Below are 27,716 nucleotides of genomic sequence, written 5' to 3' on the forward strand. Positions count from 1 at the left end.
GCAACAGGACAGTTTTATATATAGTGCTATATGTCATATCGCAATGGGGTGCTTGCTTGATCTTGGATTAGATATGTCATGGACGAACGAATATGATATCTTACATGTAACATTTGATCGACTGGATGTTGTTTGGGTGTATTGCATCGTACGAAATAAATTCGAACGAATTAACTTGTTTCATGTTCGCCGCCATCTTGGATATTGTGTTTTTCTTTTATGAGGCTGGGCAGTGTGAAAAAAAAATAAAGGTCTTTTGTGCATAATATATGTCCAAAAGCACAATGAGTGCTGAATCAAATGATACCTCAGGTAATATAGTTTAATAGAAATTAGTTTGGTAAAATATTAGGGATTAAATTCAGAGCGCTTGGGTCCCTCTTGTTTCAACGATTATTTCGCACATTGAATCGACATTGTATGACAATGGAGTTGATTTCCTTAATGTTTCGTATAGGCCTATAGTTTTCCATTTTTTTTTAATGAATGGTTGTTTAAGGGCAGTGAAATACAAAATATAGACAAGATGTTCGTTTGGCATACGATAATTAGGGGTCCAGATTTGTGTTACTTTGTCCTGCCCATGGGGGGTGCGCGACGGTTCGGGACTTGGCATATACGACGATGTGGGATTTTGGGACCGACAGTTCTAGAGTTTGATGACAACAGTTCGGATGCGCGACGTTTCGGGCACGACAAATTCGGGAGCTGGCAAATAAATTTTATATTTAGTGTTATTTCTCTGTTTTAAAATTTATTTATGTAAATTATTTTTGATGTTTTGAATTACAGGCTTTCAAGCGGGCCTTATTTTCCTACAACAGCCCTTATTTTCCTTATTTGAGCTTTAGAATCCTAAAAAAGGGGTACTACTAAACAGAGTACGTTAGAGTACGCTAGTAAAATTTCAATATTTAATGCAATTCAATTGTTTATTTGTATGTATACCACTTAAATAAAGATGATTATAAAATAAAAGTGCAATATTTGTCAAAAGTATTTGGTATTTTAGCGATATTTTGACCAGAAAACATTAAATGTATTGAAGATTTACGGGATCCCGATTATTAGTAGTTTGTTTTGAAAAAGTATTAAATTTGATCGGGATCGGAATCAAACGGTAAACTTTAACTTACAATAATTCCTAAAATAATGAAAACAAACACAATATATTCCAGATATACATTTATTAGGTTAAACTAAAGTAAGAACATCTACGAACAGCAGTTAAATTGCATTGAATTATGAAATTTTACTAGCGTACTCTAAAGTACTCTATCGTACTCTGTTTAGGAGGACCGCTAAAAAAGCCCTAATTTTTGGTTGAAATTCCTACATTTTCATCAGCTATATTCGGCATTGATTGTGAGCCATGGGAGTCCACCTGAAATATATCATGGTTTGTGCTGAATGCCGAATATGGCTGTTGATGACCACTGGTATGATCTTCTGAGTGGGTAATTAGTTTTTGTATTATTGCTCTTGCAATTGGTGAGTAAAACATTTTTTTTTTCCTATTGATTTGTAAATTTAATCCTTATTTTTGTCTAAAAAAGGCCCTTATTTTTTTATAATTTTGTCCTAAAAATGGCCCTTACTTTTTGCAAAATGTCGCTTGAAAGTAGTGATGGGCAATCAGACCAAAAACCATAATCGATTATCGGCAATAATCGGACACAAGTAATCGATTAATAATCGATTATAATCGGAATTGGCATTTAAGTGTTTTCCCTCAAATTAGATGTAACAGAATCATTAAATGTATGGAAACAACATTTGAATTCTTTTTTGTTTCATTTGTTCACAGGTAAATAAATCAGGATTCCAATATATCAAGTGATGGAATTTATCTATAATCTCAGTGTATCAAAGATATCAGAGATAGGCTCCTTTATTTGACTGTTGAATGTCATTGTTGTTACCGTCCTTCATATCTCCCGGCATTTTGTTTGCTTATTTTTGATCGGGTTTGACATACAGAAAATAAAATTTGAACAAAGTTGAAGTGATTTCCGGATTTTGTTTGGTCAACGATGTCGGCGACTTTTATTTTGTAATCGATTAGTAGCATCGTAGGTCTCTGAACAACCGACAATCGATCATCGGCGACAATCGTTTCATCACTACTTGAAAGCCTGGAATTATGATATGTCTCATAATTTCTCATAACATCAAAGATTACCCAAAGGGAGAGCGTGAGCGATAATTATAGGAGCACCTTAATGAAGATTGGCTTCCCTCTCGACCCCCCCTCCAATAGAAGGTGATAATTATAGGAGCACTGCAGTTATTAGATTGACGTCCCATCAGTCTTCTGTCATGTCATTCTTCTCTCAGAGTAAGACAGAAGAAAATCCAAATATGCCCAGAAATCATCTTAGATTTTCTATTTCAACCATATCCAAACCTTTATTTTCTCTGTAATATAATTACATGTACTGTTATTAAGTACTGCATATTTATCTGATGGTAGATAAATACATAATCTGATCAAGTTCAATTTTCTTTATACACTCAAAGATCAAAAAGTAGTTCCTGTCTTTTGAATTTCATTATGCCTATTTAAAACTTCATTAAAATGATTTTTAGCGTATTTTTATTATGCACTTTTCATAATGTATGTAGGATTGATTCAAGATTCATGACAAACATTACTTTCAGTGCTATTTTGATATTTTTGTGGATTTATGAATTAATTCTGAGTGTTAAAATTCTAATACATATAACGGGTGAAACACAATCAAGGAAACAATATTATAGTGTCTTTATTTCGCCCAAAAAAGTATTTTTCGAAAGAGTAGACTGCTTGAAGGAAACAATACTTAAGTTGTTTGCTGATAGTCACATTTTAAATTTATTTTTTACATGCTGATAATGAGCCTTTCTGCAAAGGTTACGGACACACTGTCTGCTGATAACAGTAAACATTTATCCCATTATGTCGGCAACTTTCATAGCACGAAATTCCTCTGATGCATTGAATAATAAATATCTCTGCTATATTATAACACATCTTAAAGAAATATTTATGCATTTTGTTTCTTGAAGGGAATTAGTCATATCAACTGTGACAACCGTTCGGGTGCGCGACATATGGCAACTCCCAAACCGTCGTGCACCCCTCTAAGTACATGAACTCTTACTTTTATAATAATTTCAATAATGAACTCCTGAACTGTCGTTAACAAACTACCAAACCGCCGTCACCAAACTCCCGAAAAGTCGCATCAGGTGCTGAACAGTCGCGGACCCACTAGTACTCGCTAAAAATCAACTTGCATGCCCCAAAATAAAAAGTCAACATTAAAATGTAATGAGCTGCTTTCTTTGTGTTTTTTTAATCTTGTTGTTTCTCCTCTCTCTTTTTTTTTTTTTTTTTTTTTTTCATTAAAACTATTTATTGAAACAAATTTTTCACACTATCACAACACCAAAAATAGATCAAGAAAACAAACCCCAAAAAAACTATCAAAAAAAAAAAGACACAAATTACAATAATAACTACAGTTAACACAAGACAGGTCTAATGGGGCATAACGTCCGTGTGTGGCTTCACATGGGCATAGTGTAACTGTCGATTGCTTAAATTGTGACAGCTGATTTTATTTTCACAAATGTTTAGTAATATCTTATTCATCCAATACTGAACACCCTACCCCCTCCCCTGGACTTTTTTCAACTCTCAATGATCTAGAGCCCACATTGAAATACAGTACAACTTCCCTTGTACTGGTAATATAGCAAGTTAGCAACTATATATTTGTATTTACTATGTTGTTTTGATGATTTTAAATGATAAATCATACCCGAATGAATTGTATTTTCGTAAAGGAAAGTGTAACAATAGCTTAATTAGAATTTAACACAAAGTAGGAAATAACACCCCCACCCCCCCCCTCTTTTTTTTTTATGATGTACACTAATTTTATAATTTTATGAAGGAGGTGATGGTGTAGTTAATGTGTTGGACGACATTTTGGAAGGACACACTGGAGATGATGATTTAAGTGCAGAAATTGTAGAAGAGGAAAAACCAGAACCAGAAAAGCCTGTTGAAGGTATATTACAGTAATGGTATACCGTTACAACATGCCGTGATCATAGTACCATTTAATAGTGAAGTTTCTTTCCACATGCAGTATAATCATATGGATCTGTATACCACCCCACCCCTTTTATATTGTGTGTATTTTTATGCATTTGTACTCTGCTCCATTGGAGCATGAAACTGACTTGAGATTTTAAAGATTTTCACAATATTGAAAGATATAGCTGCTTATTGACCATTTCAATTACCAAAATTAGGAACTGAAGAGTCCAGTAACATTAAACTTGGGCTCCAAAAAAAATTCATATTGAAAAGTCTATCAAACCTGTATTTTTTTTTGGTTTAATTGACTTGCAGATGAAATGACAGTAGGGGTGAAAGGCTGTAAATGATAAAATATAAAAACAAAAATGTAATTCATTGTAATTTGATTACATGACTGATATTTATCTTTGGAAGTTTGGTCTAGTAAACAATCCAGCTACCTACCTAGGCCAGGGTTCTAAAAGGTTTACCTAGGCCAGGGTTCTGAAAGGTTTTTTCTTGAAAACTGCAATTTGCTGAATTTTTTTTAGTGAAAAAGCCTCGTATGGGAACACCAGGTACTAGAAAAAGTAAGAAAAAAGCCCAATCTGCAACAGCAAAACGTTTGGCAGCCCAGCGTGCTGCAGAATTGAAGGCAAAGGCTGCAAAAGAAGAAGAGGAAAAGGGGGCCACAGTAATAGAAAATGTTGACCAGGACCAACAGGTTGCCGGTGAAAGTACGGAGAAGTTAGTCGAGGATCCACCAAGACAAGAATCGCCCAAAAAGAAAACAGTGTCAAAGACCAAGGCAAAGGAATCAAGCAAGACAAAAAGTAAGTAAAACAGATGTTGTTTCATACATATATATCATGGTGTATATCTATCACAGTGGCTTTGCAGTCAATCAGAGATCAAAATAAAGCTGATTTTGAAAGTTCAGTAGATAAAATGTCTGGAAATACAATATGTAGGCAAAAGAAATCTTCCATTTGGGAAAAATTTTGCTCGTAAAAAGAAAAAGAAAATCTGATTGTAAAATTTAAGGAAGCAATATAGTGTGTAAGTTGTTTCATGTTGTCATCATCTATTGGTTCACAAGGCCGAGTGGATTTGCAAGGCCTGGTGTAGAAAATTAGGTCATGCTTACAATATCAAGTATGAAATCACATAGTACATCACAGACGTTCAATTATACCAACTGTGTTACACTTATTTTCATGGAACCAAACTCTGGTTGCCATTCTTTGTCATTTAAGTAACACTTAGAAGATGGTGTGACCTTTTAAGTTTTATACATGAATAAGACAATTACCACCTGAATAAGCAATATTCAGTGCAAATTGTTAAGTATAAAACTTGTTCATATCTGATATTTACTTTGAAAGATCATCCTTTGAGAAACTGAGGGTAAATTTCTTCAATTGAATGTTGGATGGAGGACCTAATTATTTTGAAGTTTCATAAAGAGAATAAATATAATTAAGTTCAGGTGGTGGGAAGTACATCTGAATTGTATAAATACCTTGTTCAGCAGAATGTGAAATTATCACAAGATACAAAAAATTCATAGTGTGACATTATTAAAGCCAGTCAGGTTGCCTGTTAATACTTGTAGCATGGTGGATATGTATCGTTCAGAAACTGACTGAGACTTACTACTTGATACAGCAGTTATTGATATTGCAATCAAGGCAAGAACTTTTATGAAATCTTGTAATTTCAATGTGTTCTTCAGTTGAAATTTGGTAAATTTGCATACCACAATAGCTACAGATATCGAGATTTTGGTTTCTTAAGTTTGAACTATGTAGAAGGAAACCTTTCCTAACCACTTCCTTCACTCAGAGATCCTGTGTTGCATAGCAATACAATTGCCTTTGATAGCTAGTATACAATGTCACACAGCTCTAATGTAACACACTGGTGAGACTAGTATGTGTACTGTGTACTACTGAACTGTTAGTATTGAAACATAAAATAATAAGAAGAGCATTATACTCAGAATCATTGATATGAATTGTAGCGAAATCTCCAAAAGTCAGCAAATCTCCAAAGAAGAAAGTATCTACTGAAAATATCTCACAAGATGAAGGTATTGATTATTTCTTTTAACTTTGTCTCATTTGTAAAACTATGAAAATGAACATTGAAGGGGATATCATACCTTATGCTTTGGATTTTTTAATTATTATTTTGCTGAAATGAGCATTTATGCTGCTCTGGAACATTTTGAAATATTTTTCAAATTATAGTTTATCAGTCATAAATATACTGCTAGTGAAAAATTTGTCATTTGCAGTAAATGGTGCATTTGAACTGCAAAAATTTAAAGTTCAGTATGTGTGAATTCTTAAATCTTAATATATTACAGAAAATGAGTCCACTGAAGGTGAGAAAACACAGGAAGAAGGAGAGACAACAGAGCCACGCCCCATCCCAGAGCCCATAGATGCTCAGGATTATGACACTCGCAGTGAGGCAGGCTCCAGTGACGGAAGCTTAAACAATGACGAGTCAGGAGAATCAGGTTTATGATCAAACAGGAACTTTTAATTTCTTGTCATCATTAATGATCATGAATTCTCTAAACATTTTGCCGTTGATTACAATTGCGAGGAAAATACACTACTACATGTACTTGAAGAAGAATTTTTAATCCATGATTTTCATTGGTAACAATATTTTTACTAGATACGTGTGTATGTGTCTCAAATTTGCAATTGTATTGGACAGACTTGGATGGAGAAGGAGAAGATTCTGTACCTGAAAAAAAGAAGCGGAAAACTAGAGACATCTCTCCCATAGAGTGGGATAGAAAGAGTGAGGGGAAAAGTGAGGAAGAGGAAGGAGAAGAAGAAGATGGCAAAAGTGATGATAACAAAAGTGAAAAATCAGAGGACTCCACTGTTAGAAGTGAGTGAAACAACATACTGTTACTATAGGGGGGGGGGGGACATGGAGAAAATATTTTTATTTTCTGTTTTGTTTCTCAGGAATGAGTTCGAAGATGAAATACATCTTCCGTGGAGCAAGATACTTTGTGATCAAAAGCAACAATCATGAAAATGTGGCCCTAGCCAAAGCTAAGGGTGTCTGGTCTACACCTCCCCAGAATGAAATCCGTCTGAACAATGCCTACAAGGTTAGTGACTGCACTTTGCGTATGTTGTACATCATAGACTTTCAAGTAGAAAGAAGGAAGTATGGGAAAGGTGTTGGTATAAAATGCCAAAAGAAGTATTCAAATTTAAACACCAGGGTGTTTATCAAATTTTTCTCAAAATACTCACCCTTTTAAGGAGGAATACTACACCAGAAAAAATTTGATTGATATGGATGAAAAGTGAAATATATGTACAACATTTTGAAATTTAAAAGTTTCAAATTTACTTTATTTAGTCAAAAAATGTAGTTTTAGTAGAAAGTAATCGGGGAAGAGGGGGGGGGGGGGGGTAAAATCTCTGCTGAACCCAAACTCACAACGTACAGATCAGCAGTTGGCATGCTAACTCTCCGAGCTACTCAGCTATAATCTAAATGGCATTAAGAAATATTACTGATGTATTACCATTCATATTTTCAAATGAAGTTAGCCATTATGACAATATAGTATACCTCTTAAGCCAAAATTTGTGACAAAATGTCTCATTTTCTAGCAGGAGGGAAATTCTGCTGAATCATGCCATTTACACAAAATGCATGCATTATTATGAGGTATTCTTTCAGATTATGGGAAAAGTGTTCTAATTCAGCAAATTTAAATTTACTTGATATGAATATACTTTCTTTTTAGGACCAAATTATGAAGTATAACATACTACTTTGCTCTCTGTTCACATGTATCAAAAAGATGAAAGCCATGATTTTTTTTTTTCAAATTTCAGAGTTGTGATAATGTGATACTCGTATTTTCTGTCAGGGAAAGTGGAAAGTTTCAAGGTAATTGAGAAAAGCTCAAATTTATGCACATTTGAATTAGAATTACATTGCATGAATTTGAAAACTCTATGCATATTCTTAGGTTTTGCACGCATTGCTGATGAATCCACAAAAGACCATCCTCCAATTCGGTGGGTGCTGCCCCCTGGTTTGAGTGCAAGAGCACTTAGTGGTGTTTTTAAGCTTGACTGGATCAACAGGTATGATTTAAAAAGGAAAACTTGACCTGTTAATAAATAGATGAATTAAATAAATTCCATGTCTAAATATTTAAAATGTAATCTTTTATGTTTATCAGGAAAGATCTTGCTTTCACAAAGACCCAACATCTTCATAATGCATGGAATGACAACAAACCAGTAAAGATTGGAAGAGATGGACAAGTAAGCTCATTTGATTTATTTTTCTATAGTATAGGCTGGTATTTAATTAATTCAGTCTGATTGTATTTAATTAATTCAGTCTGATAGTTTCTATATTATAGGCTGGTATTTAATTAATTCAGTCTGATAGTTTCTGTAGTATAGGCTGGTATTTAACTAATTCAGTCTGATTGTAGTTAATTAATTCAGTCTGATTGTTTCTATATTATAGGCTGGTATTTAACTCAGTCTGATAGTTTCTATAGTATAGGCTGGTATTTAATTAATTCAGTCTGATTGTATTTAATTAATTCAGTCTGATAGTTTCTATAGTATAGGCTGGTATTTAATTAATTCAGTCTGATTGTATTTAATTAATTCAGTCTGATTGTTTCTATATTATAGGCTGGTATTTAATTAATTCAGTCTGATTGTTTCTATATTATAGGCTGGTATTTAATTAACTCAGTCTGATAGTTTCTATAGTATAGGCTGGTATTTAACTAATTCAGTCTGATTGTATTTAATTAATTCAGTCTGATTGTTTCTATATTATAGGCTGGTATTTAATTAACTCAGTCTGATAGTTTCTATAGTATAGGCTGGTATTTAACTAACTCAGTCTGATTGTTTCTATAGTATAGACTGGTACTGTAGAATCTTTATTAGATTCAAGTAATTGATGTTGATGTATTACTATTTTATGTAAAAGTAAATCCTTCAGGGTATAGCACTGACAATTTGACATGCTTGCAAATTGGTGCTGAGTGTCAAATTTTGCACAAGGAAGTATTTATGTAATAAAGGAATTTTACACTTTGATAAAATTTATATTATTTTCAGGAAGTGGAACCAAGATGTGGAGAGGCTCTCTGTAAAATGTTTCCTCCTGATGAAAATGTGGATCTTTCATCCATTGCAAGAAAAGCTCGTAAATCTGCGCGCAGTGGAGGAGGACATCCGGAGATAACAGAAAGAAGAATTCGTGGGGGTTATCGGGGGCGTCATGATTTCATTAGGTTAGAGACGTTTGGAAAATTGTGTAGTAACATTGTAGGACAATTTCATAGGTACAAAAAATTAACATGTAAAATTAAACTTTTGAGCGCGGTAAGTATGTGGAGGACAAATGACAGCTGATTGATTTTGTTTGAAGATTTTTCAGGTTTAGAAGCTCCAGTTATTATTTCTGGAATAAAATGTGTGGACTATTTTGTAGCATGGCTATGTGCCTCTAGCCAACAACAAAATGGTTTTGAACTGTAGTGGCTCTAAGCATGCTAAATGTGACTGCCACACTAAAGTTCTAAAGGACTAATCCCCATTATGTGGCCCCTCTCTAAAACTGGACTAATCCACCACAAAACTAGCTACATGTATCTCAAAGGATTCACCACTTTAGTTCTGTATGGACCAGAGAAATCAGCCATTGTGTTTTAATATATGAAAAAAAAGTGAATGAACATTCATCTTTGGACTAAGTATTTATTGCAGCCAGGTGTTCTAAAATTAATGAGTGAAATGAACTTTTTCTTTGGACTAAAAATGTATTACAGCCAGTTGTTGCTAAATATTGTGTGAATGAACTATTCCTATTTGGACATTGTTATAACGATGTGTAATTGACGGCAGTGATAAGTATGTGAAGATGCTGACCGAGCAATGTACGGTATGTTATTTAATCTATTAACTTGCATCAAGCCCACCCACCCAAAGAGTTTAATTTTTGTGTTAAATAAAATACATGTATTTCCAATGAACAAGTGTTGCAGCTGGCATCATTTTCTTATTTAGAGTTTCTTGGTTTGTTGTGAAGATGGTATTGACAAACAACATATATTCACTCACTATGATGAATACCTCAAACATGTAACAGCCATCACAAGCATAGTTTCACAACGATACATATAAATTATGTACATGTAACAAGATACATGTGTGAAATGTTGATCTGTGGGAGGATGTTGCAAGTAAAAATTAAGAAATTCACATGTTGAATATTCCCATTCATTAAATATGCAATCAGGCCAGCAGCTACTTAAAAACAGTGGGACTTGATGCAAGTCATCTTGTAAATTTTTTTGTGCAGCTAAATGTAAAATTTTGTTACTGTGGTAATGTACTGATGAGGATGTGATTGTTGTGATGTTGAATATAGGCATAGACCGTTCAGAGATGACTTCTATGATCAGGACAGGAGAAAGAGAGGACGAGACGAGATGGAGCATGGCAGAGGTAAGCAGCAATATATAGTGTACACATCTGAATTTTGAACAGAATATTTTCACATATAACAAGAGTCATGGAAAAAATTACACAAAGAAGGTTCAAGCATTGTTAAAGGTAATTTAGATAAACCCACCCCTACCAACCATTTATGCTAATGAATCCATGACATTTTTCTTTCTGTTTACTGAATGTTTTGTAATAGCATATGATAGTGCTGATCTTTCAGTAGACAACTTTTCTTGTGAGACTATTTCATGAACAGCAGGACAAAGTTTTTGTTTGTTGTGTTCTGTCCCATTTGAGAAGTTTTCACTCGTAGAGACATCACCATCATTAAGCAGGATAAAGTATATGGCTAAAGTGAACTTTCCTGATTGAAAAGCTCTAGCTTATTACGAACCACTGAGAACCAAACTCAACACAAAGTGTCCTTGTTTAAAATGGATTCATGTTTGTACAATGGAATGAGTGCACCTCTTTCCAAGGGGAGATAAATAAAAGTGTGATTCCAAAAAATATTTTCAAGAACCCCCAGAGCAGAATCTTCTTTACATAGTATAATGTAATGAAGATTCAAATTGGTTCAAACCATGATTATTGGGGTCACAGCAGGTCCATACTAGGAGTTTGAAGAGGAAAAATGGTTTTGAGAACCACTATGGTACAGAAAATGTTTGCATTCATCCTTCATAGTTGCAGTACTCTGGACTTTTTTCACAATGCTTGTACATATTCAGTTGATGTTAGGTGTAGTTGTATATTGATGACTCACAGATCAAGTTTCATTTAGATCGACTTACTTTCAGTGGAGTTATGGTCCTTTGACTTTGAAAATTTCATCAAGATAAGGTTTTCTTGATTTTCTTTCCTCTATACTTGCAGATGTTCAGCTGATTTTTGAGGTGTAGATGTATTTTGATGAGCTCTAGAGATCAAGTTTCATTCAGATTAACTTATTTTCGGTGGAGTTATGGTCTTTTTACTCTGAAAAATTTGAGCCTTTAAAGTTTTGTGGACATTTTTAGCTCACTTTGTATTGCATAGAAAGAAAAAAGAACTGCGCTAAAATGCCTTTTATTGTTTTAACAACAATGCATCTCTCACTCCTATCCAGCCAATTGTGGTCAGTCTTCCAACGATCATGGAACTCGCGAACACCACAGAAGCGTTCATTATTTTTAAAGTGGTCCAGATTCAACAATTTTTCTTTTCTCATCAACTTGTTTGTTTTACGTCCCGTCAGGAATTTTTCCCTCATATTGAGACATCACCAGCTGTAGGTGAAAATACCACAAATTCTGACTCAAGGCTGTAGTAGTGAGGGTTGTTCAATATGTTAACACCTGCTGCAACATACAAGATCATATTCAAAAGACCCCTGACTCTCATCATCATTGGCATTTTGATTAACGTGCAGGATTAGGTGCATCTTCCACAGCAGTGGGCTCCCTTCCAGGTAACTGGCTTGCTGCACGCATGGCAGACCTAACATGTGACTTCCAGGCATCTCTGTCCAATGGGTTAACATCACGAAGTCCCCACTCATGCTGGTCTTTTTCTAACTGTGCTGCTTTCCAGGTCATCTTTGGTCTCCATGGTTGTCGTCCTCCCTCTTTTTATGCCCCTAAGATCGAAGATCGGGGGGCATATTGTTTTTGTCCTGTCTGTCATTTTGTAATTCTGTCTGAAACTTTAACCTTGCTAATAACTTTTGAACAGTAAGAGATATAGCTTTGATATTTCACATGAGTATTCCTTGTGACAAGACCTTTCCGTGGGTTCCAACATTTTTGACCCCATGACCTTGATCTTGGAGTTTGACCTACTTTTTGAAAACTTTAACCTTGCTAATAACTTTTGAACAATAAGAGATAGAGCTTTGATATTTCACATGAGTATTCCTTGTGACAAGACCTTTCCGTGGGTACCAACATTTTTGACCCCGTGACCTTGGAGTTTGACCTACTTTTTGAAAACTTTAACCTTGCTAATAACTTTTGAACAATAAGAGATAGAGCTTTGATATTTCACATGAGTATTCCTTGTTACAAGACCTTTCCGTTACCTTTTGACCTTGACGTTTGACCTACTTTTAATTTTTTTTTACATTGGTCATAACTTCTAAATGGTAAATATTAGAGCTTTATTATTGTACATGAGCATTTCTTTTGACAAGATCTTTCTACTGGTACCAAGATATTTGCCCTTGTGACCTTGGCCATTATCGGGGGCATTTGTGTTTCACAAACACATCTTGTTGTCAATTAAATCTAATCTGTTTATGAAATGGCTAATAGATGTTTTCAAACCCAAGGGCGCATATGACGTCACACATAATGGTGTGTAAAATGGCGAAAGTAAATATACATATCGCAAGATTTGAATTTCATCGCTTTCAAACTTGAAAACTATGCAAAATATTTCATTTAAAACACATTTAAAGGTCATATGAAACGATTTCTAACAGTGGTATTTTACTTTATAAACATAAAGCTAGGTATGAATGAAAGTCAAATGGTGTTTAATAAAAAAAATATTATCTTTGGATTGATAAAAAATAAAGCTGTAAACTTGTACATAGAATGAATTTGTTATCCGCTTATCGTTCTTGATTCTGAGTGTTCGTGACGTCACAACGACCCATCGATGTAAACAACGCAATGTTCAAGTGTAAGCTTACTGTTTTGTTCCACGAAATATCTCACTACATTTAATGGATATGGACTAATTTCTATTAACTGACGAACTGCCCGATTTTGTGGTTCAACCATATCAGTTTAAACCAGTCAGGAATGATGCACAGCAAGCGAATAACGTTCTTCAACAGAGGATGATATTGAAGAAGTCAACACTACACAGGCACCTGAAGTATGGCCACTACTACACCCCCTCCCTCCTCTTCTGACTTTTTTTTCGGGGATAATTTCTTCTTCAAAATGTAGGATCCCTTGCCTATCCCATGCAAATTTCGAATTATGTAATCCTTTCACATTTTTTGTTCACTTTAGAGATTGGCCTTCTACCGGTAATAATAAAGCCGGTAGAAGGCCAATCTCTAAATCTTACAAAAAGTGGGAAAGTCAAATAATTACATAAATCGAAATTGGGATGGTTTAGACAGGGAATCCACATATTTTGGAGAAATTATTGCCAAAAAAATCAGAAGGGGTGGGGGGTAGTACTGTCCATACATCAGATGCCTGTGGATTTCAAGACCCCATGCCATTAGATACTGGAGTATAACTCATTTTAAACGATCAGAAGTCGTATGAACTTGTGTACATTTCATTTATGATTTATCGTAATAAAAATAGTCTAAAAACTGTAATGGTAATCCCATTTTCCTATTTATACGAATAACCACAATATTGAAATAGCGCTAAAATATTCTTGTAGGTGTAGAATATCCTAAATGTATTATGGATGCCATCTGTTGTACTGGCGCACGGTTCTTCATAATCAGCTAGTGTTTTATCGTGTGCCCCAATTTAGGCCTAAGTCTAAAATTCACAAATCGTTTTTATTGGGTGGGGGGGGGGGGGGGGTGCTTCTATATTTTACAATTGTAAGTTATATATAAAAATTGCTTGCATTTAATTCTATAGCAGGTATTTACTTTCTCACTTTACATCCCCGCTGTTCAAATATTATTTTAATTTTTAAAAAGTATTCATTAATTTTTTGAATAAGCATGTTCAGTTCTCAGTACTGATATAGTGTATGGAATATAAGTTATAATTTCTGATTAATACTTCATGATTTTCTTTTTGAATTTCAGAATGAAAAGTTTATCGACAATTCTAATTCAACTATATCTTATAATTGATAATAAGAAAATAAAAGTTGCATATTTTTGGGATACTAGTGTAGCTACATGTGCATATTACACGTATACATAGGCCTGATAAACATGAGACTATACGAATATCATTGACTGATAGAGTTTGTAATATAGATAAAATATAGAAATAGAATATAATTTTGAGTAGTTTTATTCAAAGTTCACGTTCATTGATGAAATGTGTTTAAGTGATTACAATGACCAGCCTTTATGTAATTTAGTAATTCATACTTCCAGTGTCTTCGCTTTAACTATAAAAGTGGTTGACTTTAATTTCTATTTTGATTTGTCTCAGTCTTTGGAAAATAAAAAAATTATTGGCACAGCGTCTGATTTGTGTCCACATTGTTTGGCTACCGACGGATGTACTGAAGTGCAGTGCTCATGGCAACAAATCCATCGCGTCGGAGATTTTGTACCCATATTTTTTCTTCTAAATCTGGTATCCCTTGGGAATAGGTACATATGCCCCCTCTTCTACGACCTAATATGTGTACATGTACTACAAATAAATGCAGCACACTTTGGCATTTTTATAAGCTATGCAGTTAATAATTCGTTATACCATGTTATAAGTCTATGGTTGTTTACATCACAGTGGGTCATTTTGACGTCATCAGCAAGGGAGATAAGCCACGATCATCAAAGATCATTTTCGTGATCGAGTATATTTGATCAACTGTTATGACGTTATAATGCATTGAATAAAAAAAATAAAATAATGAATTCTTGATTAATGAACCTTGATTGATGAATTTCCATACATAACTCAATTTCTTCAGGATATTGTTTCATATGACCTTTAAAGTAGTTTTAGGCATGAAAAGAATTAATTTTGCTGAAAAAATTAGGCAGTTTAGAATCGTGCGTTGTGTCCTTTAAAGCCTTGGTGTCGAACAATATCATAATGAATGACTGGATAACGATGATAAAAGTCTATAAACCAAAGTATCTTGCTTTTATATAAAAGCTGATTTACAGTAATTTAGATTCATTTCTTCCCAGATAGAGGAGAAATCATTTCATTAAGAACTATATTTTGTTAAATTGATATTCAAGCATCCTCATTTGAATTTGTTCATACCATGACCCCGTAGCTTTGATGGAGCGACTAGCTGAATTTAAATATATGAAGTTAATATGTAAACCTCCTCTTGTAGTGTACATTCATGATTGGGTTGAGAGTGGGGTCACGAAAAAAGGCTCAAAATTGCACATAGGAGGAAGCACCGGGGTATAGTGTGTTGTTTTAATTAGACAGCCCTGATATTGACTGATCCCTGGTAGTTCTGGAGAATATTTTACTAAAGATTTCATATATATTCCCATGTAACATTTTGAACTTCTAGTATAAATTTACATAGAAACATGGGAATTTCTTTTTCTCAACAACCAGTAGACCAGAAAAATTAAACTTGCACTTATGGTACTGAGATTCAGGTGTGTTCAAATCTTGACAAACCCACAGCAGGAGTTAAAGTTAATACACATGATGAATTATCAATATTGAAAAAAAAAATCTTTTTAAATTCTCAAAAAGCACAATAATTCAATTTCCCAAATTGATATGCAGTGTTGATTAACCCCCGGGGCCAAAAGTTTTACATTAAAATACACTACAATGTACAAAAATCTTTCAAGATCCACTGTGATATATATATACAAGCACTCTATATTTAATGACGGTTCAAGAGCCATAAAAACACAGTTTGTCAAATTCATATTTAGGGCATCTTGAAGTGGTGTGGATTGTTGAATGCGAAATTGCACTTGGTCAGAATAGGAAAATGCACTTAATCAGGTGGTCATATCGTTATGGCTCATATAACTATAATGGTCTATTTATTTATACACTGTTCAACTTTACATACTTCAAAGAACTTGATTCACACAAACCTCTAAATATGACGGGCCTTAAAATATGTAAGAATAAAAGTGAATATTTGATAGGAGTAATATGATCACAAGTATGTATCAGAATATGGGTTTAAAAAACATGTACATTGTTTGTATTTTTTTTTAAATAGGAGAAAGCCTCTTTGATCTTATGATCTACAGTATCCAAGTTTCAGGCTGAATTCAAAATATCGACTACCTTGAATGTACCTTTAGTACTATACACATTTTAGACACACCCACCCCAACTGGTTTTGGGTTAGTTTAACATGGCATACATGAACATATTGAAAAAAATCAACAATGCCCAGACAGAAAACTAATCCAAAGTTTTAGTAATTTGCAATTGCCATAACCCTTACTTATCCTTGAAACTTATTTCGAATGGACATAATGTTCAATCTTACATTCAACCAAAATATTGCAGTATTTATAATTGTGGATGAATTTATTCTCTACAAAGATTAATAGAATCCTTCATTAGTACGAGTGTGGGATAGGGAAATTCCACCGAGGGGACAAGATTCGCAGTCTAGGACGAGGCTTTGCCGAGTCCTAGACAGTGAATCTTGTTCCAGAGGTGGAATTTCCCTACCCCACACGAGTTAATAATGAAGGATTATTTTTCTCACATTTTACCTACAGTTTAGTGCATAAATTTAGGAGCTTTGAGAAAATTCTAAATTATCAAAATCCTCATTTGAACTTTGATGCAAAAACTAATTAGATAGGCAGAAAGAGCATACCCGAAAATGGTTTACACTGTAAGTGTAAACTAAAAAACCCAAGGTTGTCCAACAGAAAGCTATATACATTAAAATTTAAAGATAACAATGCAAAATATTTTTGCTTCACCGTGTAACGTAAATCTTCACCGTGTAACGTAAATCATAGAAATTATATGACGTCACAATCAAATGACGTCGCAGCAGTGTGAGACAGAAAAATCTCACATGGCTGTCTCACATGGGAAAAGTCGATCTCACACTGGTGATAATGTGAGAAATATGTGTCTAGTAAAACAGAATTTTCAAGTGCTGTGGAATTTGGTGACTTCCTAACTCTCGATATCTTACTTTGAGCAAGTCCAGATTAGGTAAACCTTACTCAGTTTTATAATGTGTAACAGAATTCCTTCTCAGCTAAACCCGACTCAGTTGGTATTTAATCCTGGCTTACGTGATCCGCGGATCAGTTGCTGAGCCATTCTTAACCTGATCTAGAGATACGCAACTGGCCATTAGAACATCAATCGTGAAAGTCTCATTTATTTTGACAAAAAGGTCAATTTTGGTACTTTGTGGCTTTAGTTCTTTGCAAGGATATTAATACACTGAAGCATTGATGGATTGGATGCTGCATCTGACCTGTGTTATCCAGATGAATTACCTTAGCTTTCTGGTAGCAGGTCCATTCCTTTGTAACTAGAAAGTTTTTGTATTGAGGATTCTCGTTATGACTGATGTTTGTTTTCAAATGAAATGTATGAATTCATGCAGATTACATAAACCTCATTGATAAAGTTCATTGCATTTATTTGACACATGTGCTGTTCCTCATTTGCAAACTATCCTGTCTGTATTAAGGGGGGGGGGGGGGGCTGATTTGGGGCCAAAATTCGGCCCCAGTCCCAATCGGAAATTCCCTAATATTTTCCCAATTTTGGGCCATCTTCGTACGAGTTATCTAAATATTACTTACGGCTTATCTATCATGCATCGTGTTCTAACTGGTAGATTCAGTAGTCATGTCACATAACAGCAAGTATTATGTAAAGAAGCTTAGTAAAAAAAGACGAAAGATTCAAACAAAAAGATATCATCCTTCTTCCGGAAATGTATAATTAAATGATGCCATCATGGAAATCATAAAATTTCATTAAAGATGAATTTTTCCAATTTTCTTGTTTTGTCGCTATTTTTCCCAATTGAAAGGGCCCCAGCCCTCAGTCCCAAATTGGTGGGAAAAAACACTGGTATTGCAGCTTTGCAGCTTTGAATATAATAAGTGGTCTCTGATTTAAAATGAGCTGACACATATAGCAATACATTTTATATACATATTTATACTGTAAAAGCCAAATAAAGAATCTGACTCCTGTGTTTGCATTCTCTAGACTCTGTTTAAGATAACAATGCATACTTTCAGGTTTCTATAACAAAGACAGAAGAATGGACAGGTTAGTTGACTTTTCATCATTTATATCCAAACATGTTTGATATTCCAGTGTATGAATAAAGAATTATTCTTCTGATACATTATGTAGTATCAATGTGAAAATTCTTCAGATCACAAAGATATGGAGTCCGGAGGGAAACATTCATCAATGGGGTAAGAAAAAATTTCTTTTGATTTTATTTTAAACTTTGACATGGTAGTAGCGCTATTAATTTCTTCATCTTGCTGTTTTATATCACTTGGTTTTGTTGCAGAGTCATATTTGAATATTTACATCTATCTGATGCTTTCTCTACAAATCCTTAGAATACTGGGGGTACTAAACATGTATGTGTTATGTGTATGATCCCCAACCACATTTCCCACTATTTGGCAAAACAGTTCAAACAACAATTAACAATATTTATTGGTTGTTGAATTATTACATGTGCAATCATTAAAAGATGACCATCAAAACCCAAATCTAGACATTTGTCCTTTAAATTCAATCAAGAAAACAATTATCTTCCATGGAAATTTAAAGGGACATGGACACAATTTTTGATAGATTGAAATTGACAGATTATTGTTATAGAAATAAAGGTCTTTTATAAATAAATGGATTAAGAATATTTTCATTTAGGAAATACTTTGTATTTACGTAAAATCTGGCTCTCATAATCGTGTTTGTCAACACGCTTGTCATAGCAAGGAAACCACATACAGAGGTGAGAACACCACGATTTCTGAAAATTATGTCTAAAGAATTCTAACTTTTCGACATACGTTGATGATAAATCAATTTTTGAAGCAAGCACAAAGAAGATGGAACAGAAAATATTTCTTGTAAAACCTTTTTTCACCGAATCTGTCAACTTCTGGCCATGCTAAATGTTGAGTCACGCGACGTGTAAACATGATCAGGGCTTGTGCCTTGTTTTGAAAATGAAAAGTTTAAATGTCTCAAATACATCTTTGCGTAAGGTTTTAGCTCACCTGAGCTGAAAACTCAAGTGAGCTTTTCTGATCGTCTGTTGTTTGTCCGTCTGTCTGTAGACTTTTTACATTTTTGACTTCTTCTCCAGAACCACTGGGCCAATTTCAACCAAACTTGGCAAAAAATATCCTTGGGTGAAGGGCTTTCAAATTTGTTCATATGAAGGCCCATGCCCTCTTCAAAGGGGAGATAATCACAACAATAGGGTGGGGTTATTTAAAAATCTTTTTCTCAAGAAACACTTGGCCAGAAGAGCTGAAATTTACATGAAAGCTTCCTGACATCGTGCAGATTCAAGTTTTGTTAAAATCATGACCCTTGGGAGTAGGATAGGACTACAATTGGGAATCATCAAAGTTTTACATACAAACATATAGGGAAAATCTTTACAAATCTTCTCAAGAAGTACTGGGTCAGAAAAGCTGAGATTTATATGAAAGTTTCCTGACACAGTGCAGATTCAAGTTTGTTAAAATCGTGGTGCCCCTTGAGGTAGGATGGGGCCACTATAGGGGATCAAAGTTTTACATACAAATATGTAGGGAAAATCATTAAAAATCTTTTTCTCAAAAACCACTGGGCTAGAAAAGTTTACATTTACATGAAAGCTGCCTGACATAGTCAGATTCAAGTTTGTTAAAATCATGGCCCCTTAGGATAGGATGGGGCCACAATAGGCATCAAAGTTTTCTATGCCAATATATAGGGAAAATCTTTAGATATGGGCCAAGGTGACTCAAGTGAGTGATGTGGTCCATGGACATCTTATTGAAATTAAGGTTTGTTACTATGTTTTACACCAATCAAATGCTAACATATTATCACTTGAATAATCTTAAGTGATTTTTTTTGGTACCAAAATTTTGTCCATGCCCCTTTAAGTGAAAGAAGAGCTCAGCATTTTTGGAAGTCAATTTGAATAATCATATATCAGTGTTGCTGTTTGATTTCGTCTTCTTACTTTGCACAATATGTATGTTAATTGATATCAGTTATCTAGAAACATGGTTTATGGTTGATATGGTCAAGTTCGATGTAACAGAGACGAGATGTGTTCTTGTTGTCATTATGACAGTTGGTCAGTTTTGTACAAAAATTTACATAATGCCATTATGTGCATCATTTGATTTTCTTACAATGCTTTAACTGTCATATCCCCAATGATGACAACAAAATTATAGTTCAATGGATGACTTTTGGCAACACTAAGGCTAACCCCAATCTTTATAAAAATTAGATCCCTTTGATCATGTAGTTTGCTACACAAGGACCTAACAACACCACATTGAAGGTCATCATGTTCTGCGAGATAATGTATGTAATCATAAAAATGTTTAGCCAGTTACAGCATGGCCAGCTTCAAAGTTTGAATTGTTTACTTTTTGCACATTCAACTCTATGTATATGTTTGGAGTAATGTGGTTTTTCACGTATCTTGATGAAATGTTGTAGACATTAACACAAATATGACACATTCACACATCATTCTGACAACATATATACAGTAATGGAACAATATTCTTACCTATCATTATCTTCCTCACACATTCACACATCATTCTGACAACATATACACAGTACTGGAAGAATATCCTTACATATCATTATCTTCCTCACACATTCACACATCATTCCGACACCATATACACAATACTGGAAGAATATCCTTACATATCATTATCTTCTTCACACATCATTCCGACAACATATACACAGTAATGGAACAATATTCTTACCTATCATTTTCTCTCATATCTACGTATGTAAGATACAGATATTCTATGAAAGAAAGGTATGTAAGATATTTCTATCTTTCATATCAGGTGACGTTATCTTACATATCCCGTGACGTCATACTCAATACACAACTAGCTTGCAACTTACCTCGCCTCGATTGACGAACACTAGCGTCTGTAAAGCTCTTGTACAAAAAATGACAGATTGTAATGTCCCTGATAATCTCCAGGTGTATGTGACCGGACACAAAAATACACATTCCTTGAACAATTACTGCACACTCAACAACAGTCACAAATTCCTCATACACCTATGTCATTCGGTGCATTATGCCCGTTCACAGAAACCCAGCCCACACGGTCTATTACTTCTAGGCCTACCTCCACATTCACTCTGTCAACGTCTACTGTCCGTGTCTCAGGTGAAATAAGTGCCTTCAATGTCCATGAGACTCGAGTCCTTGCACGCGTGAAAAACGAAAGTCTAGCCATGCCCATATTCACCAACAAAAACCACTTGGAATTCCTCTTCACACACTCGTCATTAAATAACTGCTCAATTAATGTCAATTAATAATATCAATGCTCCTCTAAGAAAACAAAAAAAACAACAACAAAAAAACCGTGTATTCTGATTTATAGGTCTGTCAAAATGTTTCGCGCTGATGACTGTCGAGTTACGTCACGCATCCTGATTATTGATTTATTCAAAGAGGAATAACTCTAATACAATTCACTTATACACTCGTCGGCCGATTTTTTGTCGGCAACATAGTTGCCAAAATGAAGGTCGTAGAATTCGATTCTGATGTTATTTTTAATGTAGAGCGAAAAATTAATTAATTGAAAAATTCTCAAAATGGCGTCGCTAGGCACAAGGAAAACGGAAAACTCTAGAAATATGAGAGAAAAATACTCTCTTATGAGTTGCCATGAAATATTAAGGTGATTCCACCCTCGGGGTTGCAAAAAAGCGGTAAAACCCTCGGCAAAGCCTCGGGTTTCACAGCTTTTTTGCAACCCTCGGGTGGAATCACTTTATATTTCATGGCTACTCATAAGAGAGTCTTATAATCTTCTTCTTACATCATTCCGACACCATATATACAGTAATGGAACAATATTCTTACCTATCATTATCTTCCTCACACATTCACGCATCATTCCGACACCATATATACAGTAATGGAACAATATCCTTACATATCATTATCTTCTTCACACATCATTCCGACAACATATATACAGTAATGGAACAATATTCTTACCTATCATTATCTTCCTCAGCATGGTATGGTACATCGTCCAGACCGATGTGAGGTATGTAACAATGTTGGTGCAAGGAAATTGAATTCTGTGATTTAGAAGTTCTATTACCAGTGCAGTCAAAAGCAAGGTCCATTTGTGCATCATGTACATGTGTGTTTGCACATGTACAAGGTTATTTTAAGTCAATCATGTACATATCTTCGCTAGATGTCGTGTACAGAGTAGCGAGCCAGCATTAATATGTTACGGTTTATTTGATAGTAACTCGCAATGACGTCTCAATGCCATACCCAACAGTAATGTTGATGTCAAATGCCAATCAAACCAATTATACTCAAGAAAGCAGTAAAAGCTTTTTCATGGCTGTTATGAATTGTTGACTTGCATGCACAAATGGGAGATATTACAATGACACTTTCAAAAAATCATGTCCAAGTTTAATGTATATTAACAGGTGTTAAATGTTTATTGTTGACATCTACTAATCACACAGAAATATTTTCATGACACTCTTATGTGATTATTCAGTTTGTCTGCACAATAAATATCGAAAAATAAACATTTAATGTCGAAAAATAAACATTTCAAGGTTAGATGTTGATGAGCCTTTTTTCATCATTATTAGCAACTATCACAGCATATTCTGATCTTAAACTATTTTTAGGTTCTGGTATGTAATTAGCACACAAAACATTCTGCACACTAGAATCCTAAAAGAGGAGGCACTGATTTGATCGGTCAATAAAGGTCATAACCTCAGGTCACGAGCTTGACCTCAATGCATTGTTGTTAGATCCTTGTGTAGTGAAATGTGTGAGCAGATCGAAGGATCTAATTTTATTTATAGAAACAAAAGAAAATATACGCGGGTAATAGTAATACTATATGTTCCGGAAAATATGCATTGTGATTATTTTTGTGGTGGACTTTATTGATTTGTGATTTGTCAACTATCATTTATTATTAGTTATTTTTTATTTTAGTCATACAGCGACTACATAAGGGAATTCACCCACAGCAGAGCACCCCCACCCCCCATGCCACCTTATGGACCACCTGTAAGTCATGTATGAATTGATAAATGGCATAAAAGTGAATAGAATTATTTTTAAAAATTCACACATATAAAATTATCTGAAAATGAAGCTAACTTTTCCTGGAGTATTTGCAAAATTTTAATTCTAAATCCTGAAGTTATGCAAAAGTAAAGATTGCAGTGATTTTGGTTTCAGTTTCTCATTATATGACCTCCCTTAGAAGAGAGAAATATCTCTTTAAACTTGTATTAATAAGTAAAAAGAATCCCCTTTTGGCTAATTAGATTTTAAAACTACTTTCAACCTTGTTTTACATACAAGAAGAATGGAAGGGAGCTTTTGGGTTGAACCAAGCACCCCCATTAATTGACGGATGCAATTCAAGAAAATTTACATTTAATGTTGTTTGACCTTGAACTGTGACCTAAAATCACTACACACCATTTACCCATGGACACTCTATGGGTAAAATTTTGTTGTTCATACATTTGACACATGTAGTTTTATCAGGGATGGAATAATGTTATTCATATCTCTACAATTTTTGATAATCTGACAAACATGTAGTATATATGCTAAATGTCACATACTGAATTTGGGTTTTATAACTATGATTATAGAAATAACCATAGAAAATTTGGAACTCTGTCATCGTGCGAGGCACCATTTGCCTAGTTTCGATACAGTGTCAAAATGCATCCAATCTGGGTCAACGCTTTTACAAAAATTGCATGGAAGAACTAATCATACATATACAACACAAAACAACACACCGATATAACATTCATATCAGCATTTTAATTACTGACAAAGGACTTCTGAACCCTGCTCATAATACTACTTACTATCAGCTGTTTGAAGACCAGTTTTGAATACCAGCAATTTCAGTTGGATTGTAGGAATGCAGTAAATTGAGTACTCCCCATTGATCAGACTTTACTCGTACATGTTCCTTTTGTGATTAATGAGCTGGAAATGTTAAGTTAATGAAGTAATTATTTACACAATCAGTGGCCGAGTTTCAGCGACTGCCTCTTTTCATATATATTGCAGCCTTTCCATCAGAACATGACCCCAATCTCAGTAGTCCTTGCTTATCATAAGAGGCAACTAAATGGGGTGGTCCTTTGATTGAGACTGCAAAAACCGTAGCCCTGTGGCACAGTAAAGATCCCTCCCTTCTCAAAGGTTGTAAGCGCCGAGCATAGGTTAAAATTTTGCAGCCCTTCACAGGCAATGGGAGACATCACCATATGAGTAAAAAATTCTAGTAGAGGACGGTAAACAACAGACAACCAACCGATGAATAAGAACAGAACACTATGAAAATTAATATCTTTCACACTTGTTGATCAAACATTACAAAATTCAAACTTGATCTGTAGTTTTGCCACTCTGAAACTACAATGTAAGTTTCAAATAATTCTTTGCAAGCATAACGGGAAAAGTCTTGAAAACCAATGGGACAGCTGACTTACAGACAGAGGGACGGTCAGAGAAGAAACCTATAGTCCCCTTTGGTTTTACAAATCGGTAGGGGAATAATATCAAATATGTTTTGATCTAATTACAGCCACCAGGATTTGCCATGGATCCCATGATCCCTTACAGTGGTCATTATGATCAAAGACCAAGAGAATACATGATGCCCTCCCCAGAATTCAGCATGGCCTCTATCTCGAGATCCAGAGCAGACAAAAGATCTGTAAGTAACTGCTACTTTTATTTGTACTTGCATAAGTAACTGCTACTTTTATTTGTACTTGCATATTTTGAGGCTGTGGTTATTTGTGATGTCCATGTTTTGTTGTGAAATGACAAAAATTTAATGAAATCAACTTTTGATTTGACAGGCATACCATACTATGAACAGAGCTGCCAACCCTCACGATTTTAGCGTAAGGCTTACGATTTTAGGGCCAAAAATACGCCTTACGATTTCACCATATATCTTCCGATTTTCGCTTATTTGACATTTCGAAAGTTTTAGAGCTGTCCGTCATTAGTTTTTACTTTTATAAGAAACAAGCCATAGTCGTTACTACATTTGATTGCATAGTCTATATATATACAAAATCTTGATCATTTTAATGCTTTGAAATAAACAATATGGAAGCTGCTACTAAGCGTAAGGCATGTGTTGATGGAAATAACAACAAAACTCCCCCAAAGAAGAAAACCTAATAGATCCAGTAATTCAAAGAACAACATGCAAGTACACTGTAAACATCTATTCGTTTCAAAGTCAGAAAGGGAGAGTTTGTATGATAAATGTACAATCTGTTTGACAAACTTCAACATTTTTCACGGCGGAGAAAATGACATTAAAAAACTTGCCATAATAACTGACACAGTAACTGTAAAATTAAAGTAACAAGGTTTTATACCCAAGAAAATAAAATCAATAAAAGATGTATTTGACCTTCTGCAGTTGTAAAATGCATAACAATTAGTATGTCTAAATTCATTAAAGAACAAGGTACGGTTGTATACATAAAAAGGCCCAAAAATTTTCTCTCTATAAAATGTGTCTGGAATTAACCTCAATCAGCGTTTTAAGAAAGTAAAATAAATGCCAGGTATACTATGTCAACAAAATCAGAATGATAGTCCTAAATTGATAGCATTATGACATCACGAATAAGACATTTCCCGCCTTTTTCTCAAAATAAGCCTGAAAACTGTCAAATGACATACAAATTATTGCTCAGGAAAAGATGTGCACATTTGTCGAGCAAAATGAAAATGATATATATTGTGTATTATTTTGAAATGAAAAACATGCTTCAATATGAATTTGCTCGACGCATGTGCTGTATGTTTTCTGAAAGGAAAACCACCTGAATTTGTGGATATTTTTATTGAAAATGGCATTTTTGCAATTTTATGCCAACTTCAAGGTCTCGTCATATGACACAAATCATTTTGCTGATCAAACTGAGCGAATTTTGGGTTTGCTGATCTATTCCTTAATTGAATGCCAGGATTTGAGCTCCAAGTGAAATCATCAATATTTTGGGCCAGATGACTTTAGAAACTGTACCTACTTCTTTGGATTTGAAATATGTCTAAATTTGCTCAGGTTATATCTTTATTCATAATGGCAAGGGGCCTCGCCTTACTATTTTCCATTTCATAATGTTGGCAGCTCTGTATGAAGATTCAGCAACATGATGTAGATTATGATATCAATATTGAATTTAATGTTATTCATTTTAGTATGAGAGGGATGTTGATGATTTCCTGAGGAGAACTACAGAAGGAAGTAGACGCCGTCGACACAGCAGTGGTGATCGCGATCGCAGTCGAGAACGGGACCACCATCGACACCGAGAGCGCAGATAACATTGCTGACCAAATCCGTATCATTCATTGTGCAATGTACATGTACTTCATTTACATTGAATTTATTAGTCATTGATGTCCAATGTCATTTTAAATACACTGTACAAATATAGATATGTGTATGTACGTGTGTGTTTTATGTGAGTGTAGATGTATATATAGTCGCACACACACGTGAAAATGAAACTTAAGTTGCCCTCTTTGTTTGCTTTGCATGGTAAAGTGCCATAGAGTTTGGTTAGTCCCTGTTGTGAGTAAGATGGGGTAGTAAGTGAACAAGTTGCACAGTACTTATTATGACTGTTTGGAAATATGGTTACAAGTTGTAACTTTCATTATGCACATACATTGCACATATTTATGAACAGGTACATGTATATGCATTTTTGTTCCATTGTAATTACACTGCCATCATTTGTACCAGTTTGGATAAGAGTCTACATTTTTATTTCATTACTAAATTCATCATCTTATTGCTGTCATTATTTGTAATAATCTGGATAAATATAACCATTTTTATACAGTTCATTATTAAATTTTCCGTTTTATCATCGTAATTATTTGTTCCAGTTTGGGTATTTATATGTTTCATTACTAAGTATGAAATACTACCCGGTACTGTTAGCAAGATCTTGGGGAATAACTTAATAGGTATAGAGAGCCGTGAGTACAAGTTTGGTTGTGTGCATTGTAAGGTTTGTACATTTCTTTTGTAAGATACGACACGAGGGCAGGATTATACTTTATCTCTGTTGTACATTTTGCACATAAGTACAGTGTATTATAAAAGAAATATCTTTATCTGAATTTATTTGTGAAATAAACAATTAATTTTG

At 34.4% G+C, this 27,716-nt stretch overlaps 1 protein-coding gene across 4 annotated transcripts; it reads left to right on the plus strand.

The window, feature by feature from the left end:
* Positions 1–27,716, plus strand: LOC125668478 (YTH domain-containing protein 1-like). Of its 4 annotated transcripts, XM_048902689.2 has the most exons (19): positions 1–312; positions 3,942–4,058; positions 4,624–4,905; positions 6,096–6,164; positions 6,444–6,599; positions 6,806–6,985; positions 7,066–7,214; positions 7,957–8,011; positions 8,094–8,211; positions 8,310–8,394; positions 9,217–9,392; positions 10,532–10,608; positions 18,488–18,518; positions 18,628–18,670; positions 22,517–22,549; positions 23,482–23,556; positions 25,109–25,240; positions 25,389–25,433; positions 26,755–27,716. In XM_048902689.2, the coding sequence occupies exons 1-19, from the start codon at positions 270–272 to the stop codon at positions 26,878–26,880; spliced, it is 1,992 nt and encodes a 663-aa protein (XP_048758646.2). In that variant the 5' UTR covers positions 1–269; the 3' UTR covers positions 26,881–27,716. The 4 variants fall into 4 exon arrangements, with proteins under 4 accessions (XP_048758646.2, XP_048758648.2, XP_048758647.2 ...); XM_048902691.2 differs by lacking the exon at positions 25,389–25,433 and having other exon boundaries at positions 156–312; XM_048902690.2 differs by lacking the exon at positions 22,517–22,549 and having other exon boundaries at positions 156–312.

The sequence above is a fragment of the Ostrea edulis genome, chromosome 4, assembly GCF_947568905.1.
Source record: "Ostrea edulis chromosome 4, xbOstEdul1.1, whole genome shotgun sequence".
Taxonomy (NCBI): domain Eukaryota; kingdom Metazoa; phylum Mollusca; class Bivalvia; order Ostreida; family Ostreidae; genus Ostrea; species Ostrea edulis.